This window comes from Hipposideros armiger, unplaced genomic scaffold (genome assembly GCF_001890085.2).
Source record: "Hipposideros armiger isolate ML-2016 unplaced genomic scaffold, ASM189008v1 scaffold_6, whole genome shotgun sequence".
Taxonomy (NCBI): domain Eukaryota; kingdom Metazoa; phylum Chordata; class Mammalia; order Chiroptera; family Hipposideridae; genus Hipposideros; species Hipposideros armiger.
In genome coordinates, this window is record NW_017731356.1 from 239,765 (window position 1) to 266,343 (window position 26,579).

Below are 26,579 nucleotides of genomic sequence, written 5' to 3' on the forward strand. Positions count from 1 at the left end.
GCGAGGGTCTGGGGGTGCCGGGCGCCGGCCGCGGGGCTTTCTGTCACCGGCGCGGGGAGCCCGGGGCCGGGGTCCTGTGGGGGAGGGGCGGAGGAAGCGGATGCTCATTGTTCCGCAAGTCCGCCGTTCGGGGAGCGGGGCTTTGAGCGGGGTCCCCAGCGAGCCCAGACGCACCCCGCTCCGGGCCTCGCGTGGATGTGCGCCCGGCGGCGCCGCCGGGGGCCGAGGGCGGAGCGAGCCGGGTCCTGCCCGCCGGCGGCGAGAGCGCGCGGGGCGCGTCCCGGGGAAGGGGAGCCCCGCGAGCGCTGGACGCGGGCTGGAGATGTTCGGGGGTTTCCGGGTAAAACCCTGGGAGCCACAGGGGTGCGGCGACGTCTGCGAGACGAGGACAGTCGGGGCTTCCCGGGTCCGTGGTCGCGGAGGAAGCGTGGCCGGCTTTCAGGAGAAAGTTGCGCTGGTCCCCGCTCTCGGACGCCCGGCGCACGCGCTCGGCCCCTCGGGAAAGGGCCCCCCGTGGGCGTCCGGCACCCCCGGAGCCTGCTTTCTTTGTTTCATCCGCGAGGCGAGAGCCGGGGAATGCCTCGCTCCTTCGCCCGGCCTTTTTCTGCAGGTGGAGAAGGGTGGAGCCCTCCCAGATGTTCGTTTCTGTGCTCCCCTCACTGCCTCTAAGATGGGGCCACCGTTCCAGCCTCTGCCGGTGAACCACCTCCTGCTGGGTTCGGAGCGGGGTCCCCCAGGGCGGCCTGCGGAAGGTGGGCGCTGCGCGCGGGGCTCGGCCGCCGGCCGGTGCCTCCAGGCAGGAGAGCCGAGCGGGAGGGCCGCCGGCGCCGTGAGAAGCCACCACGAGGTTTTCGCCCCGGGCCCGACTGCGCCGTGGCCCCTCCTCCATTTTGGTTCCACGTTTTCCCCTCCAGGTCCGGACTGCTTGGACGCACGGGGCCCAGACACGGCAGCTGGCGCTGGGCGACTTCCTTATTGGTTCAGTTAATCTGGTCCTCAGTTCCCAGGGCTGGAAAGCCCCCTGCCCTAGGTCCCAGAAGTGGATGCTGCCTTGGGCCCTGGTTGAATGCATTTTTAAAAATTATTTTTAACATTCTTACACCTTCTTTACTAGTACTATTACTAGTAATTCAAAGCAAAACCAGGATGCCCGCTCTTTTCCGGGAACGACCTGGTTTTTTTCAAGAATTTGCCTGCCCCCTTCGTCCCATAGCACGTTCCTGTTACGGGACCTTTTTCTTGGTTCGTTCACAGCTGTGGTCCCAGCGCCTCCAGCACGGCGTCTGCCATGTGATTGGGCCCAGATGTTAACCTGAGGACGGGTCCTCTGAGGGGAAAGGACGCTGACGCTGGAAGGATGCGTGCAGCGGTTAGAAACAAAATGACCTTGGTAACTAACTGAATAATTCAGTCCTACAGAGATGGAAACAGGCCTGAGAGGTGAAATGACTCCTTTCTCTTCTGTGTATTCCTGAACCATCAGGAGCTCTTAGTTGATACTCTGTAAGCTTGTGTTACTTCAGTAGCTGTCAGGTGGGAGCCCCTGAGCCCTTATGGGGGGGTGGGGGGTGGGGGGGCTAACTGCTGTCCCTCTTTCTCATCAAGGAGGACGATTGCAGACACTCCCAAGGGTCTGTTTTCTTGCAGGTTTTCAAAGCCTGTTTTACATTTTCCGCATTGATAAGTACTTTGTCATTGTTTGAGATTGTCTTATAATTTTTTTTTGGTTAAAAAACTTCAGAGGAGCTTTGGACTTGTACAATTCCATCTGGGAGTCCATTTGCTGCCATTCTATCTTGATTCTGTTGTTTCAGCCCTTAGCGCCTTTCCTCCAAGGAATTCGAAGCTTTCCTTTCCCGAGGATGGTCCTGGACAAAATGGACCACCTCTGGAAGTCTCAGGGCTGAATGCTATAGTGCCGAGTGCCAGAGGGTCTGGAAGCTGAGCTGCTCAGCTCTGCCCCGGGTGCTTGTTACAGATGGGCCTGTTCAGGGAATTGGGAGAAGGCCAAGGGCCTGAGAACATCATCACAAATGACAACTTCAGAGCTCGAAGGAGCCTAGCTCACAGCCGCTGGACTCATCACTTAGCGGTGAGAAAGGCAGTGTGTTCGGATCCCGTATTGGGTGGCAGAGCCAGTGCCCCTGCCGTCGCCGCCTTGTTTGAAAATTGGCTCAGGCTGTGGGGAGAACACGCATTGACAGCTTCCTTGGGAAGGGCCTGTGTGGAAAGGTGGCAGAATGGCTTCCGAGGGACTTGACCGGAAATGGGGGTGCAGACTGTTCTATTCCCAGGAGGCCAGCAGCACAGATCTTGCCTGTTCTCACCCCCACCCCTGACCCAATAAGAAAAAGCAGCTCCCTGTTCAGCTTTTCTCCAGGGCTCTCATTTGTCTCAATGTTGTGGCTGTCCTGGGCACAGGTATTTTATCTCAGACTGAATTATTTTGGTCGGAGAAGGCAACAGTATTGAGTGCCGTAACACGGGTCACATTTTTTAGTTTGTTTTAGAAGTGAAGATAAATTAGAACTTTCGAGTAAGCTTTGCTAGGCTGACATGGTAAACCAGTGTGAAAAGCTCATCTTTAAAACTGTGGTGAGTTGAGCAAGTTACTTTGATCTATGTGAAAACCCAGATTCTCGTATTTCCTCCTATGGCAGAGGTCTAGAGACCCCAAGAAGTAGCCCTGACGGGGGAAAAAGACCAAATAGTTTGAACTGATTTGCCTGCATATATATCCGTGACGTTAGGTGCCATTCCTCCTCTTGATTTCTGCTGTCACTGCCACGCTGACATTCTCCCCATCTGCCCCTTCACACTGCCACCTGGTCTTCCTTGGCTATAGCTCTGCCTGTGTCACTGTCCTTTCTGGGAACTGGCTGACTCCCCATTGCCTGGGCTACGGGTCAAACAGCTCAGCAGGGCTCAGATCCCCGGGACCCCCGCTGTCCCAGACTTCATTTTCTCACTCGTACCCACTCCCCCGCACCCACGTGCACACAGACCCCTCTGTGGGGCCACTTTTGGGGACACTCCTGCTCATGGTCCTCTCTTTGGAATGAACTCGAAGCCTTTCAAGCCTCAGCCCTGGAAGCACTTCCTCCAGGGAGTTTTGCTCTCCTGTTTCCTGAGTCGGCACCGTCTCCAATGCTTCCGTACGTTTCCCACTTTCTGCCTCGTGTCGCACACCGCGCTAAAAGCTCTGAGTGTCTCGTGGGTGCCTTCGCACCCGTTCCAGCATTAGGAGTAGTGCTGGTGTCTGTGGAACTGAGGGAGGCAGCCCATGATTTGTAATGACCCTTTTATTTTTTTTTAATTCATGAGGCTATTTGAACTTGGATTTGAAGCCACAGATGAAACCATTTTTCACTGATATTCATGTTACAAGGACTAAAAAGGAAAAGGTCCCTGAACCCTAAGACCCGGGTCCTGCTTCTTAGTAGTGCTCCTTTAGCTCGGACTAAACAGGTATTAGGTGAGTGACTGTCGGTGTGCAGAATACTGTGCTATGGGCTGGGGGTTGAGGGGAAGTCAGGATGTAAGGAAACGGGAGCGGACGTGTTTCATAGTTGGAAGCTGCTGAGACCACTGCTAGCGTCAAGCCCGGTGTGGTGAAAGGTGCTTGGTGATATCTCCCCTTTGAAGTCAGCTGGTCTCTTCCGGTGGATGGGTGGCACTGGGAGTTTTTTTAGTAGAGGTCACATAGCTAGTAAGTGATCAAACCTGGACTGGACTCCAGATTTTCCCTTTATTGTACTTTCTCCCTCCACAAGCCACAGCTCATGCTCAGAGGTATTTTTAGGGAGGCTGGTCTGACTGTTTCTGAGTAATACAGACCAGCCGAGGACATGGCGGTCCCCTCCGAGGTGCGGGCTGTCAGCTCGGCTCCACCATGAGTCAGCAGCTGCTTTGGGAGCCTCCTGCTCGCGACCCATCACCCTGTTCCTGGAAGCTGAGCAGCCACCCCCATCTGGCCAGACGATTCATTCCATCCACACCCTCCCTCTCTCAGGGGCTCCCAGAGCCTTGAGACTGGTCTGGCCCTAATGTTGGCTCAGAACTGGTGTCCCCCTGAACCGCAGCCATCAGGGTCTGCTTTGAACTGGCCCTTCTGGCCTCCAGCGACTTCCCCTGCTGGGCACTGCGCACTCTGCCCTGTGCCTGAGGGTCTTTGCACTTGTTTGCCCGAAATTCTCCTCTTTGCCCCTTGTGCTGGCGCCTAGCACAGGGCGAGGCAGACGAGATGAAACGGTGGGGCTCGCAGCCTCCAGTGGGTCCTCTGGCTGCTCTGTCCTCTCTGTCCCTGGCCAGCTGTCTCCTTCTTTATTGCCTGTCTGAGTGTCCCTGAAGTGTGGCTTCTGCCACTCTCTGTGGTCACCTAACCCCAGCTCACTACCACGTCGTGCTTGCTTAGATCTTCTGCCTGATGGGGTCATTTCTTTGTTGAGTCTGGCTTTTACGAGTTTCTGTGATGGAGACAGGTTGTCTGTGGGAATTTCACGGCTGAAGACCTGATTGTTTTGCCAGTGGGCTCGGAGAGGGCGCTGTTGGAACTGCTCAGGACCTCCAAGGCCTTTTCGGCGCGGGTCTCAGCTTTTAAAATCAGTTCAAGGTTGAAGGGTGTACTTACTATTCTGTATGCTTTCTTCTCTACTAAACCGTATTTATCTTTAAGCTGATTTATCATTAAAGCATCCCATCATCTCTATTGTAATGCATCATGTATATGTATATATGAATCATGGAAGTACAATCCATATGTAATTATGAAACAAAAATGGGAATTATAAAAAGGAGAAAAGTGAAATAGACACTTAAAATTGTGGTTGCTTTAAAGGTATAAATCTTTTTGATTCTTACAAAACTATTTTTTATTTGTGACTAAAGAATGTTTTATTTTTTTAAAAAATCTTGTTTCCTCCGTGGGGATTCATGGATCTTGGATGATGGTGAGAGTGGTCTTGGGGATAATACAAGGCTAAAGGTTTGGTTCTAAGTTTAGTCTTTTGAGTCTTGATTTAATGACCCTCATGTTTGAAAAAGTCAGCCCCTGAAGAGATCCTGGTATAAGAAACTCATCATTTGCCGGGGTTACAAACTCACAATGGGCCCATCCCCCAATTATGCAGTGCCTTTTATTAAAAACCAGCTAGAAAACATGCAATCTATCTTTGTCATCCTTCAGTTGTGTTTGCAAGCCAAGATGCCCATTTAAAGCTTTTTACCCAGTGAATTCAAAACCCACTGAAAACTTGCATTTGGAATGTTTTACAAGTTTTGACAGTTTCTGTTTGCCAGTTTTATAGGTGCAAAAGGAGTCTTCGGCAACAAAGTTGCTTAATAATGGAAACATTTCAAACATCTTTTTAGCACTTTGATCGTGTAATTTCAATCCATGTGTTTTCTTCCAATTCTACCTAAAACATCAAGTCAGAACTTAATTTTTGAAAAAGTAAACTATTTCCAAATGAATTATGTAACTGCGAAGTTTACACGAAAATAAAAAGGAAAAGACAAGGTTTTCTAAAAGACAAAATAAAGGCGTAACAGTTGTCAGGTGTTGACAGAAAAGATCCATAAGTATTCAGCCTGCATGCATGCCCGAGTTAAAAGTGTAACATGAGAGTTCACACGGAGAAAGCCGAAGTATTTACAGTCATACAATTACCATCAATAGACTATTTAACATCATTACCTGAACCATAGAAAGAATCACAGACAGCATTGGGCATTTAGGCTTCTCATACGCAGTAATTTGATTTTGCATCTGGTTCTAAAAAGAGTTGCATATGCTTTGAGAATTTTGAATGATGCTTGGGAGAGTGACTAAAAAAAAAAAAAAGGTTGCTTTGCCACCTGGCTATTACAAATGATCTTTCCATCACATAGATTTCGTTTTTATTTTTATTTTTTAAAGATTTTATTGGGGAATTGGGGGGAGGGGAACAGTGTTGGAGAATTGGGGAAGGGGAACAGACAAGTTGCTGTCCTTTTGTTCTTCAGTCTAGTTGTGGAGTACGTCGCTTCACTGGCCCATGTTGGTATTGTGATCATTGCACTCTTCCCAGGTGGGGCAGTCACTCGCCGGCCATTGGACAGCCGCACATGGCAGCTGTCAGCCGCTTATGCTGGCTGCCAGCCACTCACAGTAGCTCACAGCAGCAGGGGCTGCAGCCTACGCCATTGCTGGCAATTCACGGTTCCAGGTCGAGCTGTTGTTCACCATCTTAGCTGTAGAGGGCGCAGTGTCACTGGCCGTCATGTGGGATCCGAACCGGGGCCCTGCTGCTCAGAGCTGGCGTCCCAAGCCAACTCTTAACCAACGTGCCACTTGGCCGGCCCCTTTTTTAAAAGTGGTGATTTGTACATGGTTACTCCCTAGGAAACTGTAGGAAAAGTGTCAGGAGTTATTACTGAACCTCCTACACTTCCTGTGGCACCCTGAATCCCCTGCCTGGCATACCCTACTGAACAGGTGGTGCCCGCGGTGCCTTTTCTTGCCGTCCCATCCGTCCCCACACATCACTTTGGAAGAGCACAGTATTACTGAAGGGCTTTTGTAAGAATTTTGCCTGGTACTTCCATGATGGAAGCATAAGAATTTTGTGTGTGTGGGTGAGGGCTGTGCCTCTTGATTGCTTTAATTGATCTGTAAGTATGCTATCTTGTCTGGCATTGTGGCCATCTTTTTTCCTTGGCTGAAGGGCTATTTTGTCATGCCTCAGCAAACATCTGCTGTTTGTTCTTGCCCGTCCTCTAGGAAGTCCAAAGGTCTGCAGGTGTCTCCAGACTGCCTCCTCCCTGATAGTGGGGAGTGGGGGGAGAAATACTGTCTGCCACGTACAGATTGGTAGTCTGTCTCAGGCCCCGTAGAGAGAGCTTGTAGTAGAATGGGATGCTAAGAGTGCTGGGCTTGCAAAGAGAGTTTTAGAAAATGCTTTATCCCAGCCCACATTTTTTTTTTTAAAGATTTTATTGGGGAATTGGGGAGGGGGACCAGGCAAATTGTTGTTCTTCAATCTTAGTTGTGGAGGGCACCAGTCACCATCTGGCTGCCTGTCAGCAGCTCGTGGCCTCTAAGTTCAAGGTGCTGTGTTCAATCTTAGTTGCGGGTGGGTGTAGCCACCATCCCATGCAGGAGTTGAACTGGCAGCCTTGTTGTTAAGAGCTCACGTTCTGTCCACTGAACCATCTGGGTGGCAGCTCAGCTCGAGGTGCCGAGTTCAGTCTTAGTTGCGGGTGTGCATAGCCCACCATCGAATAGGCAGTCTTGTTGTTACACCAGCTGAGCCATCCTACCAACTGTTGGCAGCTCAGCGATAGCTCAGCTTGGGCGCAGCATCACTGGCCCATGTGAGAATTGAACTGGTGGCCCTGTTGCTCAGAGCTCGTGCTCTTAAGCCAACTCTTAACCAACTGCGCCACTCGGCTGGCCCCTGATCCCACATTTTTTACCTGTTTTTCATCATGAGTAAAGAATTACAAAAGAGGTAATTTCTGACCTGTTGTAAATACAGTAAAACCTTGGATTGCGAGTAACGTGGTTTTTGAGTGTTCCACAAGACAAGCAAACATTTCTAATACACTTTAACGTGGTAAACGACTGATGTCTTGCAATACAAGTAGTTTGTTTCCGGAATGAATTACGCTCACAAACCAAGGCATTACATTTTAAAATAAAAACTGTTCCATTCTTTTCAATGTATCTGCTAAGCTCTAACTACTGAAATAATTTGACCTACTGTCATCCATTTAAAAAAATAGTTGAATAAGCTCTTATTTGAGTCAGAAATGTTCATTTTCCCTTGAAATCATATTTCAATGTCACTTCGCCCACAAAATGTTAATTTCATTTATTTTTATGCTTGAAAATCTTCTCTTGATCGTTCTACCATCCTTCGACAAAAACCCGTATGTACATTGGGATGATTGTATGTCCCGTTCCCTAAGTCTCTCAGTGTTCATTTCTTTTGGATTGCATTACTACAGTTATTAGCATAAATTAATCAAAACAAGAAACACATTTTGATAAGTCATTAAACATAAAAGGGAGAATCTTATTGGAAAGCAACTTGATGAGCTAATTGGAGCTCTCCCACCAATATTTCATGTACTGGTGAATCATGATTACTTAGTGCTAGACTAAGATTTTCTGCTTGTATACATGTCAACTTTGAGAAACCCTGCTGACCTAAGTAGATGGTAATGGAAGGCCTGTTGTTCTGTCGAGGTCATTCCGTTTTTACCTTTCAAGTTGTACATTGGAGCCTGATGATTTGTCAGTGGATCACCCAGCTTGCGTTTCGTAGCATTGAGTCGTTCACTTTTTAGGTTCAGCACTAGTGTTTCCAATCACCCCTTTGTCTGGCCATTGATTTAGGAACCTGGGGTTCCAGCCTAGTTAGCATTGCCACTTACCAAGTATCTGTGTTGTCATCTACAGATAGATGGTCCTGTCAGCCCCTTAACACGACATGATTCTGTAACTAGCCGTGAGTGTCCTCAAATTGTTTTTTCACCCCTGTTCACACATCCCAAGTGTTCCTGGAGTCCCCACATCCCACCGTGCATGGTGTGGGTGGCATTCGCAATCTTTTGGTGGCGTTCTGAGAGGCTGCCACCCTCCTCCGTGTGCCAGCGGGCCCCTCGGCTGGATACTGCTGGATTTCTCGTAGGTCCGGGGACCCTGCGTGCTCACTCTCACAGGTGGTGTTCCATTTCCGGGAGTCCCTCCCACACAGCTCCCTCTCTCTTTCCTGGATAACCCCTGTCTCTTTCCCTGTGTGTTCTATCAGGGCCCATCCCGGGAAGCCCGCCCTTCCCAGGCATTGGGGTGTCTCCGCTGTGATGCTGGCAGACCTTGGCCGTAGACCCTCCCAGCCTGTGTGGTCCTTGCTTGTTCAGTCTGCCACCCTCTCTGGGCCGAGCTCTAGGCATCAGAGACGGGGCACCTTGCTGCTGGTCGCCCCAGGTTAGCGCACGGTCTGACAACTGGGCTTAGGTTCTCAGTCAATGTTTGTTGAATGACCAACTATTAAGGACCTTGTTCTCGACCCCCTTGACAGCTCCTCTTGGATAATTAGTGAGAATCTCAGTATGTCCGCTGGTGAACTCCTGACCTTCCCCCCAGACAAGCTTCACCTGCGGCCTCCCCCAGCTTTTCATTCTGTTGGTTGTTCGGGCCTAAACCTTGGCGTTTTTCTGACTCCTCTCCTTCACTTGTCTCTGGTCCCTTAAGAAATCTTGGTGACGCAACCTTCTTGCCTGCGTGTCTCCATCCTGACCACTTTTCATCCCCACTGCTCCCACCCCGGTCCAAGCCACCGTGACGTCACCTCAGTGGGGTCGTTGGAGTCGTCTCCCAGCTCACCTCTCTTCTGCTCTGTTCTCATCATAGCAGCCAGAGCGACCCTGTTAACGTGAAGCTTGGATAATGACGTCCCTGCTGTGCTCAAAACCCTGCGACAGCTTCTCATTTTACTTGCCAGGTCCTGCAGGGCTGTTCTTTCTGGGGACAGCACTTCCTGCCGAGAGCATTGTGGTTAGCTGTCACCTCCTCGTGGTCACTGTATTTAGAATTGCACACAGTAGGCACTCAAATACTTATTGAATAAGTGGTTGAGGCGTGCATGACTCCTTGCTTGGGGACCTTCCTGTGCTGGTTTTCAGCATCTCAGCCTGCTTGCTGTGGCTCGTGCCGGGAGATGTGGAACATTGTCCGTGGCTGTTCACACGTGGATTTCCTCTTGGGGTCCCTTCCCCTGGGTAGGATTCCTGGCGCATTGTCGCAGCAGAGCTCAAATGGCCTAGGTGCCTCTTTAATGATGCATTTAAAAAAATGCAAAACCAACTGGATAGTGGCCCTCACGTCTTGCTGTCAAGTTCTTCTGAGGGATGTCAGAAAAATATTTATTTTTTAATTAAATGCTTGTTGATAAGAAGTGGACCTTTAACTCAGGAAATGCGAGAAGAAGTGACTCTCTTCCCTGTCTTGGGGGAGGTAGAGGCACCATCTTTAGAGAAAAACTCTCTGCTGTGGGCAGCTTGCCTTCGTCTGAATATAGGCTATTGTGGCGGGGACTGGGGTGGGGCGTGCTGAGCAGAGCAGAGCTGTGGTGTGGGAAACGGCAGCTTTTCAGGTTCCTCTGAATTTAGTGTGGCTGGTAGAGAATGGGCTGTGACCTTACTGAACCAGAGACTGGACACGACAGGGACATGTGCCAAAGTTTTATTACGTGTGCCATCCCCAAACCTGGGATTATCAGTGTTCCTTCTTCCATCAACACAGATGCTATGTAATTAGATGCGTTACAAACCTTCGTTTCTGCTGTAAAACGGCAGTGTTAGGATCTGAGACGCTGCCTTTTGAAACATTTTCTTTCATTGACAAAAGAAATGAAAATACTCTAAACTGAAGCAGCGGTGGTCGTTTCTGTCCTGGTAAGTTTACGAAGGGATTGGGAGTAAGTAGTTCTTAACTCAGACGTCAGGGCAGAGCCCGGGAGCCCGGGGGCCTGGCCCATCTGTGCGGCTCCCACTCAACGCGTCTGCCAACAGGTGTGTTGGAAGTGGCGTGACTTTCATGGAAGCTGCTGTGGCGGGGCTGGCATTTGTCTCAGTCCGCGGTTACTGAGGGCGTTTTGATTGATTGTCTGAGGGAACTTTTTCCGAAGTGGAGTTTGGTGAGATTGACTGACAGCCCTGATGTTTTAGGTGAGGGGCATCTCCTGGAGACCTGCTAATTTTTCTTTTTCTTTTTGAGGTAAAAACATGCTCTTGTGATTAGTCAGTTTCCCTCCACCTCCTTTGTAGAGAGAGTAAACATTTGCAAGTGGAAGGAGCAGGATATCAAGTGACACGTAGCATTTGAACAGAGAGGCGGAGATTGCTTTTCTGGAAGGAAACTCATGCCGAGCCTCCTTGTCTGATTGACCAGGAAGCATGTTCATGGAAAAGCTTGTGTTTTGGCCACGTCCTCTGAGAAGAGTGGCGTCCCGGGCCTCCCGTGACCTCCTGGCGCGGGTCTTGGTGGGCGATGCAATCAAAGCTTCACGATGCCCCTACTTCCGGCAGCCACTGAAGTCCAGCTCCCTGGTTGCTGGGAAAAGGCTTGCCTGCTGGAGGTCCTGGGCCGTCTCACTGTCCACTTCTGACCGGGCATGGTGGTTTGACGGTGTCCAGGCACAGTGGCACTGACAGCCATGAGGACCCAGCAAAGCCCTACTGCTCCTCTCTCCAGGCCGCACGTCCTCGCCTCTGAAGCTTTCACCCTTGTCTGCCCCTGGAAGAAAGCATGTCTTCCATTGGTTCGTTTACTCAGCACATATGTGTCGATTTCTCACAGTGCCGGGCACTGTGTTAGGTGCTGGTGGTCTGCGTTCCGGGATGCCCTTGACCTGGAGCCTTCTGTCCAGGTCTGACTCGTCTGTGGCTATCCAGTGCTTAACGCAGTACCTGGCCACATGGTAGGTGCCCAGTAAATGTCCTCTAAACGGAACCAAATAGGCTCCTTTTACTGCTGTGTGGTCAGCTGTTCGGCTTCTGCCTTCTGGATTCCAGGATCCTGGAACGCAGACCACCCATGTCTGTAACCCCAGCCTCTTGCATAGACCGGGTTTCGGGGGGACCACTGAAGGTGTGATAGGTGCCACGTAAGCCAGCGGGGCAGGTGGTCAGAGCTGTCCCTGGTCAGGAGGGGTTGGAGAGTGTTGAGGGCTGTGGCGAAGTCACCAACAGATCCTGAGTCCCTTATCTGGCTTTTCTGTAACGCTGGACACTGATGACCATTTTCCCCCGGAAATCTTTCTTGACGGCACCACTGCTGGCTGGCTGGCTCTCCCCGTCTCTCGCGGGCCTCGCTCAGTCCTCTCAGGGCTTGCTTTCCGCCCCTTCTGTGTTGCCGCAGAGCCTTGGCCCACTGGCTTTCCCCCTGTCCACACTGTCCTCCGTGTGCCAAGGACCCCATTTCCTGTCCTGAGTCTTTCCCCGGGGCCCTTTCCCATTTATTCGGCTGCGTTGCCACCTGCTGTTCTTGAACTAAATTTACTCAGAAGTAGGTCCCTAAGACCTGCCCTCCCCTGCTCCCAGCTGCACACCTGCTGCATGACGTGTTTTCTGTCCACGCAAATCGCAGTACAGACACCTATGCCATCCCTGTCACTCTCCTGTGCCCTCCCGCGTCCCCCCAGGGGGCCCGCTCACTTCTACTTGCTGAATTTCCCTTGAAATTACCCTTCCGCCCACCCCCACCCCTGCAGCCATCCTTTTTCCTGCCTGGATAACTCCAGTGGCCGAATTCCCAGCCACGGTCTGGACCTTCTTGCAGACATTCTCCGCAGTGCTGGCTGGAGTGAGCTTTAACAGGCAGCTCTGACCGCGCCTGCCACTCCCCTGAAAGCCCTTAGCGGCTCTTCTCCCTCCTGCCATCTTGCTGTCAGCATTGCCTCCCCCCAAGCCTGACTTCCTGTCACCCCCACGCACCACGCCCGTCCTGCCCCATCCCAGTTGCCAGCTCCTCCCAGTCCCCAGATCTCAGAGCTCCCCTGCACCCCTGGACCTGTCACTGCTTCTACTGCACGTGTTGTGCCTTCCCTTTGTATCTGGTCACCCAAAGCCTGAGGAAGTGTCTGTGTCAGTCCACAGCGGTCTGAACTGAGGTTCCCGTCCTGTGTTCCCCCCTCTTGCACCCGGGCTGCTGTCTGTCTGCTTGTTTGTCTTCCCAGGAGACGGCAGTTTTTACAAACCATGCCTTTCCTCTTTACTGCGCCTAGAGCATCATAGGTGCTCCGAGATACCCGAGTGACTGTGTGAGGAGGTGTTTTTATTTTATTTATGGTTTTTGCCGTGCGTGTGGGACTGACTGCCTTCGCGGCTCATTGGGGGCCTTTTTGTTTTCTTTTCATCTGACATCAGAATTTGATCTGAAAACTTCATCTCCTACATTCAGCTCTTGGTCGATGCTGTTGCCCGTCATCATGGCGTTGGCTCCCTCCAGGGTGGACAGTAGGCCAGTGCGGGCAGGAAGTGTGCTAGCAGGAGGCACACGTGTTTATGTTGGACGGTCCACCCTTGGCCCCGCCTGTGTGTGAGTGTGGTGTGTGGAGGGTGCGTGGCGCGGGCAGAGGGACTGGGCACGCGTCCTGGAACATCGGACAAGGGCAGAGAACTTTGACATCATGAATTTCAAAACAAGTTTGTGTCAAAAGTTGCTGTATAAGAAGAGCCAGCTTTAAATGAACCCTGCATTGCAGCAAGAATTATGCTTTTCTGTTGAGCTCTTAGACGTTTGGGTTTCAAGAAGCTGGGTCACAGGTTTTTTGAGAGGTGGCACGGTTTTTAGTTTGTTAGGAAGAACTTCTATCACGTTTTGCCGCATTTGTTTTCTTGATCAAAAGTAACACGGGCTGTTGTAAAATAGTGGTAACAGCCATGGAGGGCCTGCAGTCGCCCCGTTCTGCTGCCCTATTTTATTTTCCTTCCACCACCCGACACCATCTAAAATTATTTGTATGTGTGTTTCTTATCTGCCTCTTTTCAGCACACTTTGCTAATACTAGCTAAGGTTTTCTGAGCACTGACTTTGTGCCCTTCTAAGGGTTTTATATGTCTTAGCTCCTTTAATCCTTCCAGGAGCCCCAAGAGGTGAGTGGCTGTCATCACCCTGTTTCCGATGGAGATGGTCACACAGATGTGTGTAGTGACTGTCTCCAGGGCCGTGAGCATGAAGCGGTAGGGCTGGACTGAAACCCAGGCAGCCTGGCTGTGGAGTCCAGAAACTTCTCCGCTCCCCTGGGTGTCTGAGGCTGTAACAGGACAGGTGGGCCCCATTCCCGCAGCACCCAGCACGCAGCACTCTGCACCCGTGTGTGGAACGAACATGAAACCCACCCAGCCAGATGCGAAAATACAGTCCCACCCCGGCACCCGTTCTCCCTACCATTTGGTGATTGTCCTCATAACGCCTTTTCTTTTCAATCACAAACACACGCTTAAGCACAGATGTAGTCCTTTGTGCCTAAACGTTACCCCTCTGGGGAAACACTTTTTTTTCTTCCATGACTCCTTGGGGACCATGTCCCTTGAGATGTGACATCATCTTAGCTGTGCAACAGTTAACAGTTTCTGAGGTGGTTTTACTGAAATCACTGTCAGTCTCCTTGAGATTTGGGGACTATTTCAGCCTCAGCAGCAGCATCCTGGGGGAGGACGCTCACGTGGCTGCTGCCACCTGTTCCGTTATTCTTGCTGGAAGACGCCATCCCTTTAAAGAAAGTTAATGTCACCGAGTCCTAAGGAAGCACTTTATGTGGCGTTTTGAGCATCCTGGTTTTTGACTGGGAGCTTTTCCTGGTTCCTGTAATTGTGCCGATGAGAAAAAAAGACTGCTTGAAAAAAAAAAATTTTTTTTAATTTTTTTTTTTTGGTAATAACATTTTAAAATGACATTTGGGAGGCTTTTACGTCCTGTCTCGCCTTCTCTCGCCCCCCAGCGGGAGCTGAGGGTTTCCCTGTAGGGCCAGGGGCCCACGGACGGGCATCCAAAGGGCCACCCTCTCTTGAAGCTGAGCGTAAAATTTCGTTACGTGTGCACGATTTGCTGGGAAAGCCTTCCACCCCAGAAGCGAGCATGTTTTACTTTATTATCATCGTATAAACACGTCCACAGCTGCGGTGGGGGGGGGGTGCACAGAGTGCTGGCTGTGCTCGAGCATTTTATCTGCTGTTCTGCGTTGAAGAAAGTGAGGGGCGTCTTGTTGATCTGACTTGTGGGTGAAGTTACAGGTGGTCGTGCGGTTGCTGCCTGTTTGGATTTATTCTGTGACTTGTCCGTTTTTCCCCTCAGATGTTCAGTGCTTCTTATTCGTGTGTGTGGCTGTTCTGGAATCTTATAAAGAATTGGTAGAAGTTAAACTTCTATTAACAGAAGACACGTGGGGCTCCCTGATAGACTGGGCGTTTGGAGTAGAAAGGGGTGCTGTCTGCAGGTCTCCCGCAGCGTTCGTACCTGCCACCTTCAGAGAACGGGGTGGGTCCCAGGAAGGCACAAGGATGGGGCTGGCCAGGTGGACGTGGCACCAAACGAGCCCCGTCTGAGAAACGGCACAGGGATGCGACCATGAGAAGTGCTAAGAATGCTGGCAGGGAGAGCAGAGCCTGAAAGCCCCTCAGAAGGACAGGCAGGTGCTCTGACTGGGAATGTCAGTGTTGACTTACTGTTACCCGGCCCAGCGTGGGGAGGGGCAGCGGCTAAGGGGAAGGGGGCTGTGGTTTTGTGGCCCTCGGGTGGCTAGCAGCAAACCAGATGGAGGAGGTCAGATGGTGCCTGTGCCTCAGGATGCCACCTGCAGGAAAGCGTTGTTTCTGTGGAATACGCAGCAGGACTGTGGGTTCTGGATCTTGGGGGCAGGGGCGGGGGGCAGGCGGCACCAAAGCAGAATTTCTCTCTGGAGTGGCAGTTGAGGAGGTTGCCCTGAAGTGATCCTGGGCTGGGGCATTGTGACCTGAGATGAGAGGGAAGGGGACAGGGCAGGGGGGGGAGTGACCTGAGGAAACAGGTGCTTGGGAACAAATTAGAGTTTTTGCACAAAATGATGTGACCCAACATTGACAGAGAAAAACGCGGTGAATTTCTGCCTAAAACGCAGTTTCTTTTTCCATTTCCGGCTCTAAGCTTTTTCTGTGGGGCATTAGTGACCCATTTGGTAGGGTAATTGCAGTGAGAGAGCCTGAATATTCGTATTAAGTGGAAAAGCTGAGTTTAGACCTGAAAACACGTCTCTGGGAAGCAGAGGGTTTTCTTGCTCAAGGTAATCTTTCTTCCCTTTCTGTTTGTGGTGTGGTGCCCGACTCCATAGTTTTTCATCCGGGCTTCACCAGGTTTTGCTGAACAGCTTCTAGCAGGTTCTAAGCGTCTAGAGCAGCGGTTCTCAACCTTCCTAACGCCGCGACCCCTTAATACAGTTCCTCATGTTGTGGTGACCCCCAACCATAAAACTATTTTTGTTGCTACTCTATAACTGTAATGTTGCTACTGTTATGAATCATAATGTAAATATCTTTTTGTTTTCCAATGGTCTTAGGCGACCCCTGTGAAAGGGTTGTTCGATCCCCAAAGGGGTCGCGACCCACAGGTTGAGAACCGCTGCTCTCGATGAAGTAGGTGCAGTGAGGAACACCCACCACCCAGAGGGACTGTCTGACTTAGCAGGAAAGGGGCTTGCCTGGGGTGACCCAGAAGTGGGGTGGAACAGTGGAGAGGGCTGAGAGCGCCCCATGTCCTGGCCTCTTTCCTTAGGTGCAAACTGAGGGGAGCTGGATTAAAGCACGAAGTTCCCGCGGCATCCTGTCCACCTTGTGATGAAAGGACGCTGGCTGTTCCAGGGCCTGTGGTAGCATCTGGTTGAATGTGGACATTCTGAAAATCCCGCAGAGCGCTGAGTGTCATTCAGGTGGTCACGCTGCTGATTTGAGTCAAACCTCTCGTCTATTAAAGAGAGGCCTTGCTCTTCAAGGCTGTTGTCCCCAGGCTGTCCCCCTCCCAGTGCCCAAGCTCTGGTTTCGCCCCTTTGGTTGTTAGTTTCACGTGAATATCCGGATCCCAGTCCTGTTTCTGAGCTCCGAAGGGGCCGTCGTCCAGTGGAGTTTTGCAAAAAACCCTGTGGATCCCAGAGAATAGGCTGTGAAACGGGGCTGCTGCCTGGCGTGCAGGCTGGTGCCGGGAGGTACCAGGAAGACCGACCCTCTGGCGGTGTCTGTCTCCTGGATCTCTCCGAGATGCGGGAAATGGGAAACTTTGGGTGCCAGGGAGCAGCTCAGTGCACAGCAGGTCACCTTGGTGATTTTCATGCCTGCCTATGTTTGCAGAGTATAAGGAAGAAGGTAGTTTGCTCCTGTGTTGCCAGCCCTTGTCACGCATGTTTATGAGTTTTTGTTTGTTTGTTTTGTTTTTGTCTTAATGAAAAATAAACAGGACATGCCAAAATACCAAATGTTTATAGCTTTACAGGTAGGCCAAGTGCTATGCCTGCCTGCTAAATCCAGTGGGTTCTCTCCCTGCCCCCCTGCAGCCAGGTGTTTGCAGAAGGGTCTTTCTCCAGAGAGGAATTGCGGTTAAGTTCTTAATCGTGTAAGCCCAGTGTCTTCCTTCCTGACTCACTTCTCAGCCAGAATGCGTTTGATAGGCGATTTTTCTTCTTATCTCACTCCCTGCGCTGCCTGGTTCTCATTACCTGTGAAAATAGTGGAAGGTATTTCTTTGGGGCCCTTCCTGGGGCTTCACTCCCACCTGCATACCCTAACTGTGTCTTCCTTCTTGAGAATTTCACAGCCTGGGACAAACCAGTGACTTATCCTGCTGGGTCACAGCCACGGGGCTCGGGATACACACTCACGCGTTTGGAACGCCCGTTAATGGGAGCAGGCGTGTTTAGTTACTTGAACGTAAAGTTCTCATCTTTCAGAGTTTCTCCCTGTGCAGTTTTAGCTTTTTGGGTGCTGACTTTCGCCAGTCTTGTCAGCCGGAGCTGGGCAGTCAGCATTTCGTGCTGTCTGGGAAGTGTGAGTTAAGGTCCCATCTCCCTTTATTTTGGGGTTCCAGCTGTGAGGGAGAATGCCCACGGTAGGCAACAGTCAAGCAGTGGGTTCTGGGGTGGCTTCCCCAGTCTGAGAAGCCCCACCCCCACCCCCGCCACACACACACAGAAAGAAGGCTCCCCTGCCCCATGGAGGGCTGGGGGCCACGTGGTGTCTGGGGCCGGGAAGTTGGTGACCTTCAATTCAGGTGGTTCCCACGCATCTCGTGGGAACGCAGACTTTGGTTGCTCTGGTTTCCCTCTAGGATCTGGTCATTGACAATGCAGGGGACTGACAGGTGGTGAAGGCCCCCCCCCCCCAAGCAGCTGTGCAGCCACGTGCGTCCCAGAGGCCTTCACGGTGAATTGTATCCCCTCCCCAGGCCCCAACCCTGTCTCAGACTCAGACTGCATGTGGCTAATTCTGCCACCTTTTTAAAAAAAATGTGTCTTTTTGAATCTCTTTAGATGTAAAAGGAATCTGCCTTTTCCTGTGTTTTCCTCCGGGTTTCTGTCTGCTGCAGCGCCTCCCCCTCTTCACTGTATCTTTTCTAATTTGTAACTCATACCTGCCTGCCTTTAGCCCAGTTCGCACGTCTTTCCTGCAGATGCTTTTCACCACAGATGCCCCCTACTTCCTGAGCCCTGCTTTAGGAGAACACAGTGGAGAAGAACTTAACTGGGTTTGAAAACTTAAATACCTTCCCTTCTGAAGGCGGAATTAATAATTTCTTTACAGGGACACCGAAAGAAGAAGGGACAGGTTCCATAAAGGGGCAAATGACAACATCACTTCCTCATCCTGGACAGTCAGTGGTGCAGCATGTCAGCCCTCCCTGATTTGAACTGTCCTACCTTAGGGGGATGGGTGCTTGTCAGATAAACGAAAGGATGTCAGTTGTGTCTGGTTAGATTGTAATTGGCAGGGTGCAGCCAGCCCCGCCCCTTCAAGACTTTGTTTCCAGTTCTTAGCAGGCCCTGGTGTAGGGGAAGGTTAGCTGCAATGAGTCCAGCTTTCTGACTTCATTCCATGAAGGCCTAGGCCTCATCCCTTTCTGAATCGCTATTTATTTTGCAGCCAAGGTGCCCCCAAATAAGGCGCTTATATACAGCAAAGGACCCTAGTTCCTTGCCTCGCAGTTGAACACATTTCAACCGGCACTGGATGCACCGGGGTGGGACGTCAGGCTGTTTCCACATGTGTGTCAGTCACTTCCCAGTTACTGTGTTTTTCGTTGCAAGGTTCTGTCCTGTGTGACCGGGACCCACAGAACCTCCGTCAGCTAAATTGCACATCCCGGGGTTTCTGTTGACGTCTGGACATGCGTGGGGCAGTAGACTATGTGCTGCTGGAAGCTGCGTGGGTGATGTGTCTGAGGCTGGCGTGTAGGAGCAGGGCCGCCTGTGCTGGGGAACGTGGAGGTTTCGGGGCAGCTGGGGTTGCAGGCTTGGAGCAGGGAGCTGTGCAGCCTGGGCGGCGTGGAACACGGGCCAGAGGCTCCGAGGAGGGAGGGCAGGGGAGATAATGCCAGTGCCCTCTGCTCAGCCTCTAGGTACGCCCCAGTGCACAGTGGCCAGCTTCGCCATTTTCAATCACCTCTGTAAAGTGGAAGGTGTCTCTGGCACCCAAGGGTTGAAAGAATAAAATATGAAAATACTAGGGGTATGAAAGTGTTTTTAAACCATCAGGAGCTATCCATGGCGAAGTGACAGGTGTCTCCCAGTGTAGCCGGATTATGTATTCGCTGTAACCAACAATGTATTACATATTATATAACATGTGTAACCATCCCCACTTACAACAGATGGTAACACTGAGGCTCAGAGATTGGCGTCTTCCCCAAGCTCACAAGCTGGTAAAAGGCATGGCCAGTACTTGAACTTGTCTTTGAAACCTGCTCTCTACTAAGCTGATCGGGCCCATCGGAGCAGCGGGCTGCTACTTATGGTGCCTAGGGACCATCTGATACATTAATTTATTCAGCAAACATGTAGAAAGTATCTACGGCAACCCTAAAATTGGGCATTGTAGGAGTTAGGTGAGTTTTGTTTGTTATCTTTTAAATTTTTCCCCTAAGTAACTTGTAATGATTGGAGCTAAGCTTAAAACACCTTTTCAACACTCCACCTTTGGTTCTTAGTCTAATTTCTTAGTTGCCATTCCTGTGTATATTTGTCCTGCCACTGGGCAGAGGGGTGTCTCTTAGAAAAAGAGGCTTGGAATGACTTCAGTAGGTGACAAGGAGTTGTGACGTGGAGTTTGTGTCAGCTCGCTTGTGTTTCTTCGGTCAGCTGGTGACTTCACTGTTTACCTTCCTAACTCTTCAGCTTTGGGCTGACTCCGTGGGAGCTGGAAAGCTTGAATAGATACATTAATTAGAGAGCACATCCGGAGTCCAGTGTCACTCCGTTGGCAGCTGCAGCTGTCAGCTGGGACCTGTACTGAGAGCCTGAGAATTGAGGATCTGCGTGAAATGCAGCCCTTGCAGGCGCTGGGATTGTCTTTTTACCGTTTGGGAACAGGTTGACACAGACGAGACCCGGAAGGCCGTCAGACGCGTGCCATGGCTTCGTTCTCTGCCCGAGAATGTGCCTGGGGCATGGGAAAGCATCTGGACCCAGAGAGACTCTCACACCTGCTTTCTCAGGTGACCCTGAGGCCAGCCACAGCCGTGGGAGGTGCCTGGTGTGACCCATCCCTCCTGCTTTTTAATCCATGATAAAATGAGGGTTCAGAAATGCGTGGCCCCCCCAGGCACACTCAGCTAGCAGGTGGCATAGCGTCCTTGAACCCTGTTCTCTTTGAATCCCCATTTCTGCTGAGCTGAGCTCCATCAAAGCTGTAGGCACGCTGTGGTACTAAGAACCACTCGAGTCTTTAATTTACCCAGCAAACGTTGAGTGCCTGTTGTATCCCTATTACTGGGCACACAGAGATGAGTCAGGCGATGGGAGAAGGCAGCTGAGTGACATAAGCGATGACAGTGTGGTGAGTAAGTGGCATGATGCGGAGGGCAGAGCACAGTGGGAACACCCACAGGGAGCCGTCATTGCTGGGGGAGGGGGCGAGTAGGTGATGTGACCGAGCCGGAGTAGGAAGGGTGAGCGGAAGTTAGCCAGATTGGAAAGGGGGTGGGGACGCGCAGGGTGGCATGGAACTGGAGGGCTGGGGACAGCAGTGTGTGCTTCCCACCCTCACGGCCCTGTGTGCCAAGCGAGGCGTTGGGTGGTGTCCCATTGCCACTGTGCCCCACATGTCCTCCACCTGCTGCTCCGGCTGTCACCTGACTGTCATCCTGCCTGCACTCCTCCTGTTGTCCTTCTCTCCCCTTTTCCCCCTCCCGGCGTGTGCCTTAGACCCGCAGTGCTGGCCTCACACATGAAACGGTTAATGCCCTCAGCAGGCCTGGTCTGTCCTCTGGGTGAGGTCTGAGCCTGATGGAGGGATGGAGGGAGAGGCACAGAAGGGGCCTCGAGATTAGCACTCGGAGACCCTGAGGGAGGTGACGTGGTAGGAACACTGGAGAACAGCTTGTTCCTCCACGTAGTTCTAGGAACCCTCGAGTTAGGGTCTGTCGGGTGTTTGCTGAGGTTGGACGTGTGAGGGAGGCACCACGGGCATCAGAGTGTCCCAGCCACTGTGCAAGGCGCCCGTCATTTCTTTCCTGAGCTGTGAGTTCCTGGGCCTCTGTTTCAGGGGAGGAGTGGAGGCTCAGAGAGGTTAAGGAACCCACCCGAGGTCGCTCAGCCAATAGGCATGGCACCGAGGATTGACAGGTGATCTGCCCACCTCTGCCTGCACCTGTCGGTGGGCCTGCTGGTCCTCCCCTGCGGTCATGGAGAGTGGCTGTGGTTCCATCTGCCCCTTGGCAGCCTTGCTTACATGAGTTCAGTTTTGCTATCAGATGAACAAGCAAGCAGCCAGCAGCTCTGCTAGACCTGGGAACTTGTCCCCGGAGAGGGTGGCTAGGCCCAGGAGAGTCACTCCAGGCCTTGCAGGAGAAGTGTCTGGACGTGTCGCAGAATGTGCTGAGCCAGCAGCACCTGCTTCGTAGTCCTCTCTGTAGGTTACAGGTGATTGGCGCCGACTCCCTGCCTGGTGCTCACCCCTCGGCCCAGGGGAGGCCCAGCTGCAGGAGGGAGAGTGTCCGACACGGTGACACCTATACCCTCGGATGTCCCCTTCCCTTCCGTTTTTTGTCTCCCAGAAGATGACCACAGGGACCAGGCCAGGTGCCCCTCTTGCTGATGAATTGCTGCTGAGGCAAGCGTGGCTGGGAATAGCAGGCATTCCGCTTGCTCAAAGCAGCGGCAGTTACTGTGGGAGCCGGGGCTGTTTTCATCCTCCCGCTCTGAGGCCTCCAGGGGTGGTTGTGTTAGCAAAGTGAGTGTTAAAAGGGCAGGGAAAACCCTGAATCAGATTCTCTAGGTCGGCCCCTGCCGGCTAAATCCCCTTTTCACTAACAACATGTTTAATAACCATATGTTTTGAAGAATGACAAAGATAAGACAGTTCACCGAGTTGTGACACGTAGGATGAGGGACTAGCGGACTGTAAGTAAATTTATGAAAAGGCCATGTTCTCCACGTGCACTCTGAACTTCCCAGGACAGGTGTCCCCTGCCGAGGAGGCTGCTGGCTCCGTGAGAGTGGAGGCTGCACCAGCAGCTGCCCCTGGACTTCCTGCCTGGGAGCCCCTCCAGTGCCTGCGGAGCCGAGCGGAGCAGACACCTTCCTCCCGTGCTGCAGGCTCCGGGCCTCCCTCCTTGACTGCCGCCTGCATTGGTTAGCCAGCTTGTTACATACGTCACACCGTCTCTGGACCGGCCTCTGTATTTCAGACCTAGATAGTGTCCTGACAACTGAAGGGGAGAGAGTGCCTCCCAAACTCGAATCTGCCTCCCGCCCTCCTTGTCTCCCATTCATCCCACTGCAGCCCCTTCCCCTCGCCCCAGGCTCCTGGTGGGGGTGGGGGTTGTGGGGGCAGTTCACCCTGTCCTTTGGGCTACTGTGTGGGGCCAGGGCCTCAGCCTTCAGTGCTCATAGCATCATCACAGGAGGACAGCACCCTCCTCGGGGACTTCGATCAGCACCCTGCCCATCCCGAACTCCACGCACGCCTGTCCCACTGCAGGGCGGGTTCGAGAGGTTCCGTCTCTGTCCCACTGCCTGCTTTCGGGCTGTGCTGACCGCCTGCCTTTCCGGATCAGCACCTCAGCTCTTCCTTTCCCCACCGTTGTGCCCTTCCTTGCTCTGCTTGTCTCGAAGGCTCTGCTCCGCCTCTCCCGAGCCGCCTTACTCTCTGTTGCACGCTTTCCACTGTTGGTGAAAGGAGCCGCGAGTTAGGCCAAGGGCTCAGCTCACCTCCCTGCAGTTATGCATGGTGTTTACACAGTCCGTTCTGAATCTTACCTAATATCTACTCACTTTCTTTCACCCCCGTGTCTGGTAGTCTTCTTGGGAATGTGATGATCGACTCCAGGAGCATAGGGGTTGCGTCTACACGGTTTACCTTAAATGCCTAATGCCTGACCAGGTGTAAGTGCTTGAAATTGCTTTTCGTTTAAAGAAAAAGAAGAAAAGAGCAACTTGTCAAATATAATTTGTGTCTTACAGCAGTAAAACGAGCTACCAGTAGTCTGTTGAATGCTTACTGCATGTCTGTAAAGCAGGTATCTCCTACCTGGCCATCTTACAGATGAAGACACTGAGACTGGAGGAGCTAAACCTCGCTGCTCAAGGTCACCGGTGCAGCCGCATCTGGGTTCAAACACACAGCTGTGTAACTCAAGCCCGTTTTCTCTTCACGGTGTGGCCCTGCCTCCAGGGAAATGCATAGCAATTTTGTGATGCCATTTTTATAATTTCAGTAAATTATGTTCTCACTTTCAGTAAAGTGGTTGGTGACTATCAGGTGGCCCTTGGGTGATGGAAGGACTCGCAATGGGGACCCTTTACGTTTTTTTAAAAAAGATTTTATTGCGGTATCGGGGAAGGGGAACAGACAAGTTGCTGTCCTTTTGTTCTTCAGTCTAGTTGTGGAGGATGTCACTTCACTGGCCCATGTTGGTATTATCATTATGCTCTTCCCGGGTGAGGCAGTCACTCACCGGCCATTGGACGGCAGCTCATGAAAGCTCACGCCCGCTGCCGGCCAGCCCTACTGCAGCCTACGCCGTCGCCAGCGACTCACAGCAGCCCAGCTCCAGATCGATCTGTTGTTCAGCATCTCAGCTGTAGAGGGCACAGTGTCACTGGCCCTCATGTGGGATCCGAACCCTGGTCCTGCTGCTTGGAGCTGGCTTCCCAAGCCAACTCCTAATCATCGTGCCACTCGGCCGGCCCCCTCACTACGTTTTATTTTTTAATGACTTCACTGGAAGAAAGTCTTTGCTTAGAAAAGAAAATCTAAGTCCTCTCATCAGCCTTGGTAGAAATCCATGCTAAATACTTGACTGAAAACGTCCAAAAGCCGCCTGCTCTGTGCTCTCATTGGTCTCGTACTGTTTTCCCTTCCTTTCGAGTGGTCTCAGCTCTCGGATGCTAAGCCTTCCCCTGGGCTCGGAGTGTCCCTTCCTGGCTAAGGCTGCAAGGCCAGGACACTGCTGTGCCCACGCCGGAAACCTCCGTGGGGTTGTCGCCTGGCTACATCCCCACTGCGCAACCCGACGCCCCAGCTAGTGGCGATCTCAGCTGCCTGCAGAGTGAGGTCCCCCTGGAACCTCAAGGTTAGCGTGATTCTGAGCTCCCCTTTTAAGTCCCAGCACGTGGGAAAACTTAATTTGAGAGAGAAATGATTAGAAAGGCTTCCTAGCCCCCTTCATCTCCGTGGACGGAACTGCGTGGCCTGAGACTCGTGTCAGCTTTCTTATAACTACCTGCAGAGTACAGTCAGGTGGCTGCTGGCTTCTGGCCCCCGGCGGCGACTCCACTTCGGCTGACTTCAGGGCCAGCCAGCTGGGGTCCAGTTTCATCTCATAGGTCCTGTGTCATTGCTGAGTGGCTTGACAAGACACTTAAAACCTTTACATGAGAACAAAGTAGTGCTACACAGAGACACCAATTGTGGGTTTCCTTCCCTTTCACTTGAAATGTGGAAGAGAAGCTTCTTAGACCTATGTGTAAAAATAGAGAGGAGATAAATCATAATTGGGGCTCCCCCTGTGGAGAGAAAGACCAAAAGCTCGATTTAAATCAGGGATCTTGATGGGCACTTGCTCACCTGGGGTGATTTTTCCTGTCTGGTTCTCAATGGCCCAACTTGATGTGGAATGTGGGAAACATCATTATGTGGGAGCCTGTGGGCAGGGGAGGAGCATGCTACTGCTGGGGTGTCTGTTCGCAGGGGCTGCCCTCACCTGTGCTTGGTACCCAGGTGTGCTAGAGACCAGCTCTGCAAGGTGGCCCTGGAAGCCGTGTGTGCACTTGAGGGCTCATCTGGGGACACACAGAAAACCACTGGGGCAGAGAGGTTTGGAGTGATGTCCACGGGGACGTGGGCAGGTGATGCGTTGGAGGACAAGCCACGCTGGCCACTTTCTGCACGTGGCATGAAGAAGTAACCTTCAGAAACGTGGGCCTGTCTGTGTCCCCAGCACCAGCGTTCACTCACTTGTACCGGTGTTCTTTTTTTACTTAAATTTTAGAATTGCAGCAGTATTGTTTTTGTAGATAGATCGTCCATATTCCACCCGCAGTGTGGGTTAAGTTGACATTAGTAGCTATGCTGGGAGCCTAATTCTCACTCATTTGTGTGGGGAAATGCGTCCCACGTTTTGCACAGAGCTGTTGGCTGGTCATGAATCTGTAAGTGGGGGACTGTCCGTCCGTAGGGTGTTTCGTAAAGAGGGAAACCACCTTTTCAAGCCAGGGCCTTCCGTGGGTTAGAAAGGGGGGGGAGTCATCATTGGAACCAGACGCTAAAAAAGCATGCTTCAAGTTAGTTTTGGACTTGACTTCGGCGTGGCTGAGCCTGAATGACCTCAAACAGGGTGTTCTGGAAGAGCAGACTATTAGTCGTGGGGTCCTAGAGGCCATTTAGTGCTTCCTGATTTCGGGTTTGCAGACCGGTTTGTTCTATGCTAAGGAGCAGGCTCTCTGAAATGTCTACAGAAAGCATATGTGGCATCTAGCAGTGACGTGATGTACGTGTTCCATATGATGCACGTGTTATAAAAATGTCACGTCATTTAGTTTTTAGCGCTTCCGCCTTGTTTTTGCTACATCCAGGTAAGTGACCCCCCCATAGCAGGGTCTTGGATCTGCCACCTGTTTTGGCGTGTTCTTTGGCTTCTGCAGTGGTCAGACTCGCGGTGCTGAGTGAGACTAGGAAGCTGCAGCGTTGTTTCCATCTCCAGCCCAGCGCTCCTGCCCTGATGGTGATGGACGGGAATCCTCACCAGTGTGCCCAGCTTCTCGCGGTCACGCTCGAGGGCTGTAAACAGACTGATTTTTTAAACATAACATTTCAGAAACAAATGTCGTCTTGTTATTTTTATAGGTATCAGCAGCTTGTGCATGGGGTTTAGTTGGACCTCTTTCTGCCTGAGCCTTATCATTTGGTGTATAAAAAAATAATTCAATTAGTTCAATAATTCAAAAGAAAAAAGAATGATTTATACTTTCTATGGTTATACCTAACTCTTGTTAAAACTGTGATATTTCTTTCTGAACTTTAATATACCCACGAGACGTACTTTGTTTTTGGACAGAATTGAGAAAAGACAGTTTCGTGTCTTAGTGTTTTCAACTGAACGCACCCTGAGCGTATTCCCATATTATTACCAAATATTCTTTGCAAACGTGACGTGGCAGCTATATTACATTTCATGTGCAATGTACCAAGATTTATTTAACAAATTCCCCTCCCGCTCATTGCTGATGATAAAGGTTGTCATCAACTTTTTTGCAGTGATGGACATCTTCATACGATTTTTTTTTTAAGATTTTATTGGGGAATTGGGGGGAAGGGAACAGAGCTGGGGAATCAGGGGGAAGGGGAACAGACAA

At 51.5% G+C, this 26,579-nt stretch overlaps 1 protein-coding gene across 3 annotated transcripts in view; it reads left to right on the forward strand.

Moving 5' to 3' along the window:
- Positions 1-63: 63 nt before the first annotated feature.
- The window catches only part of UCK2 (uridine-cytidine kinase 2), a 50,467-nt gene continuing 23,951 nt past the window's right edge, over positions 64-26,579 (forward strand). The window contains exon 1 of one of the 3 annotated variants that reach the window (XM_019647237.1): positions 64-610. In XM_019647237.1, coding sequence (XP_019502782.1) covers positions 101-610 — 510 coding nt within the window. In that variant the 5' untranslated portion in view covers positions 64-100. Of the gene's footprint in view, positions 611-780; positions 1,391-26,579 lie in introns of those variants that run through there. The other 2 variants (XM_019647246.1, XM_019647251.1) reach the window with 2 other exon arrangements.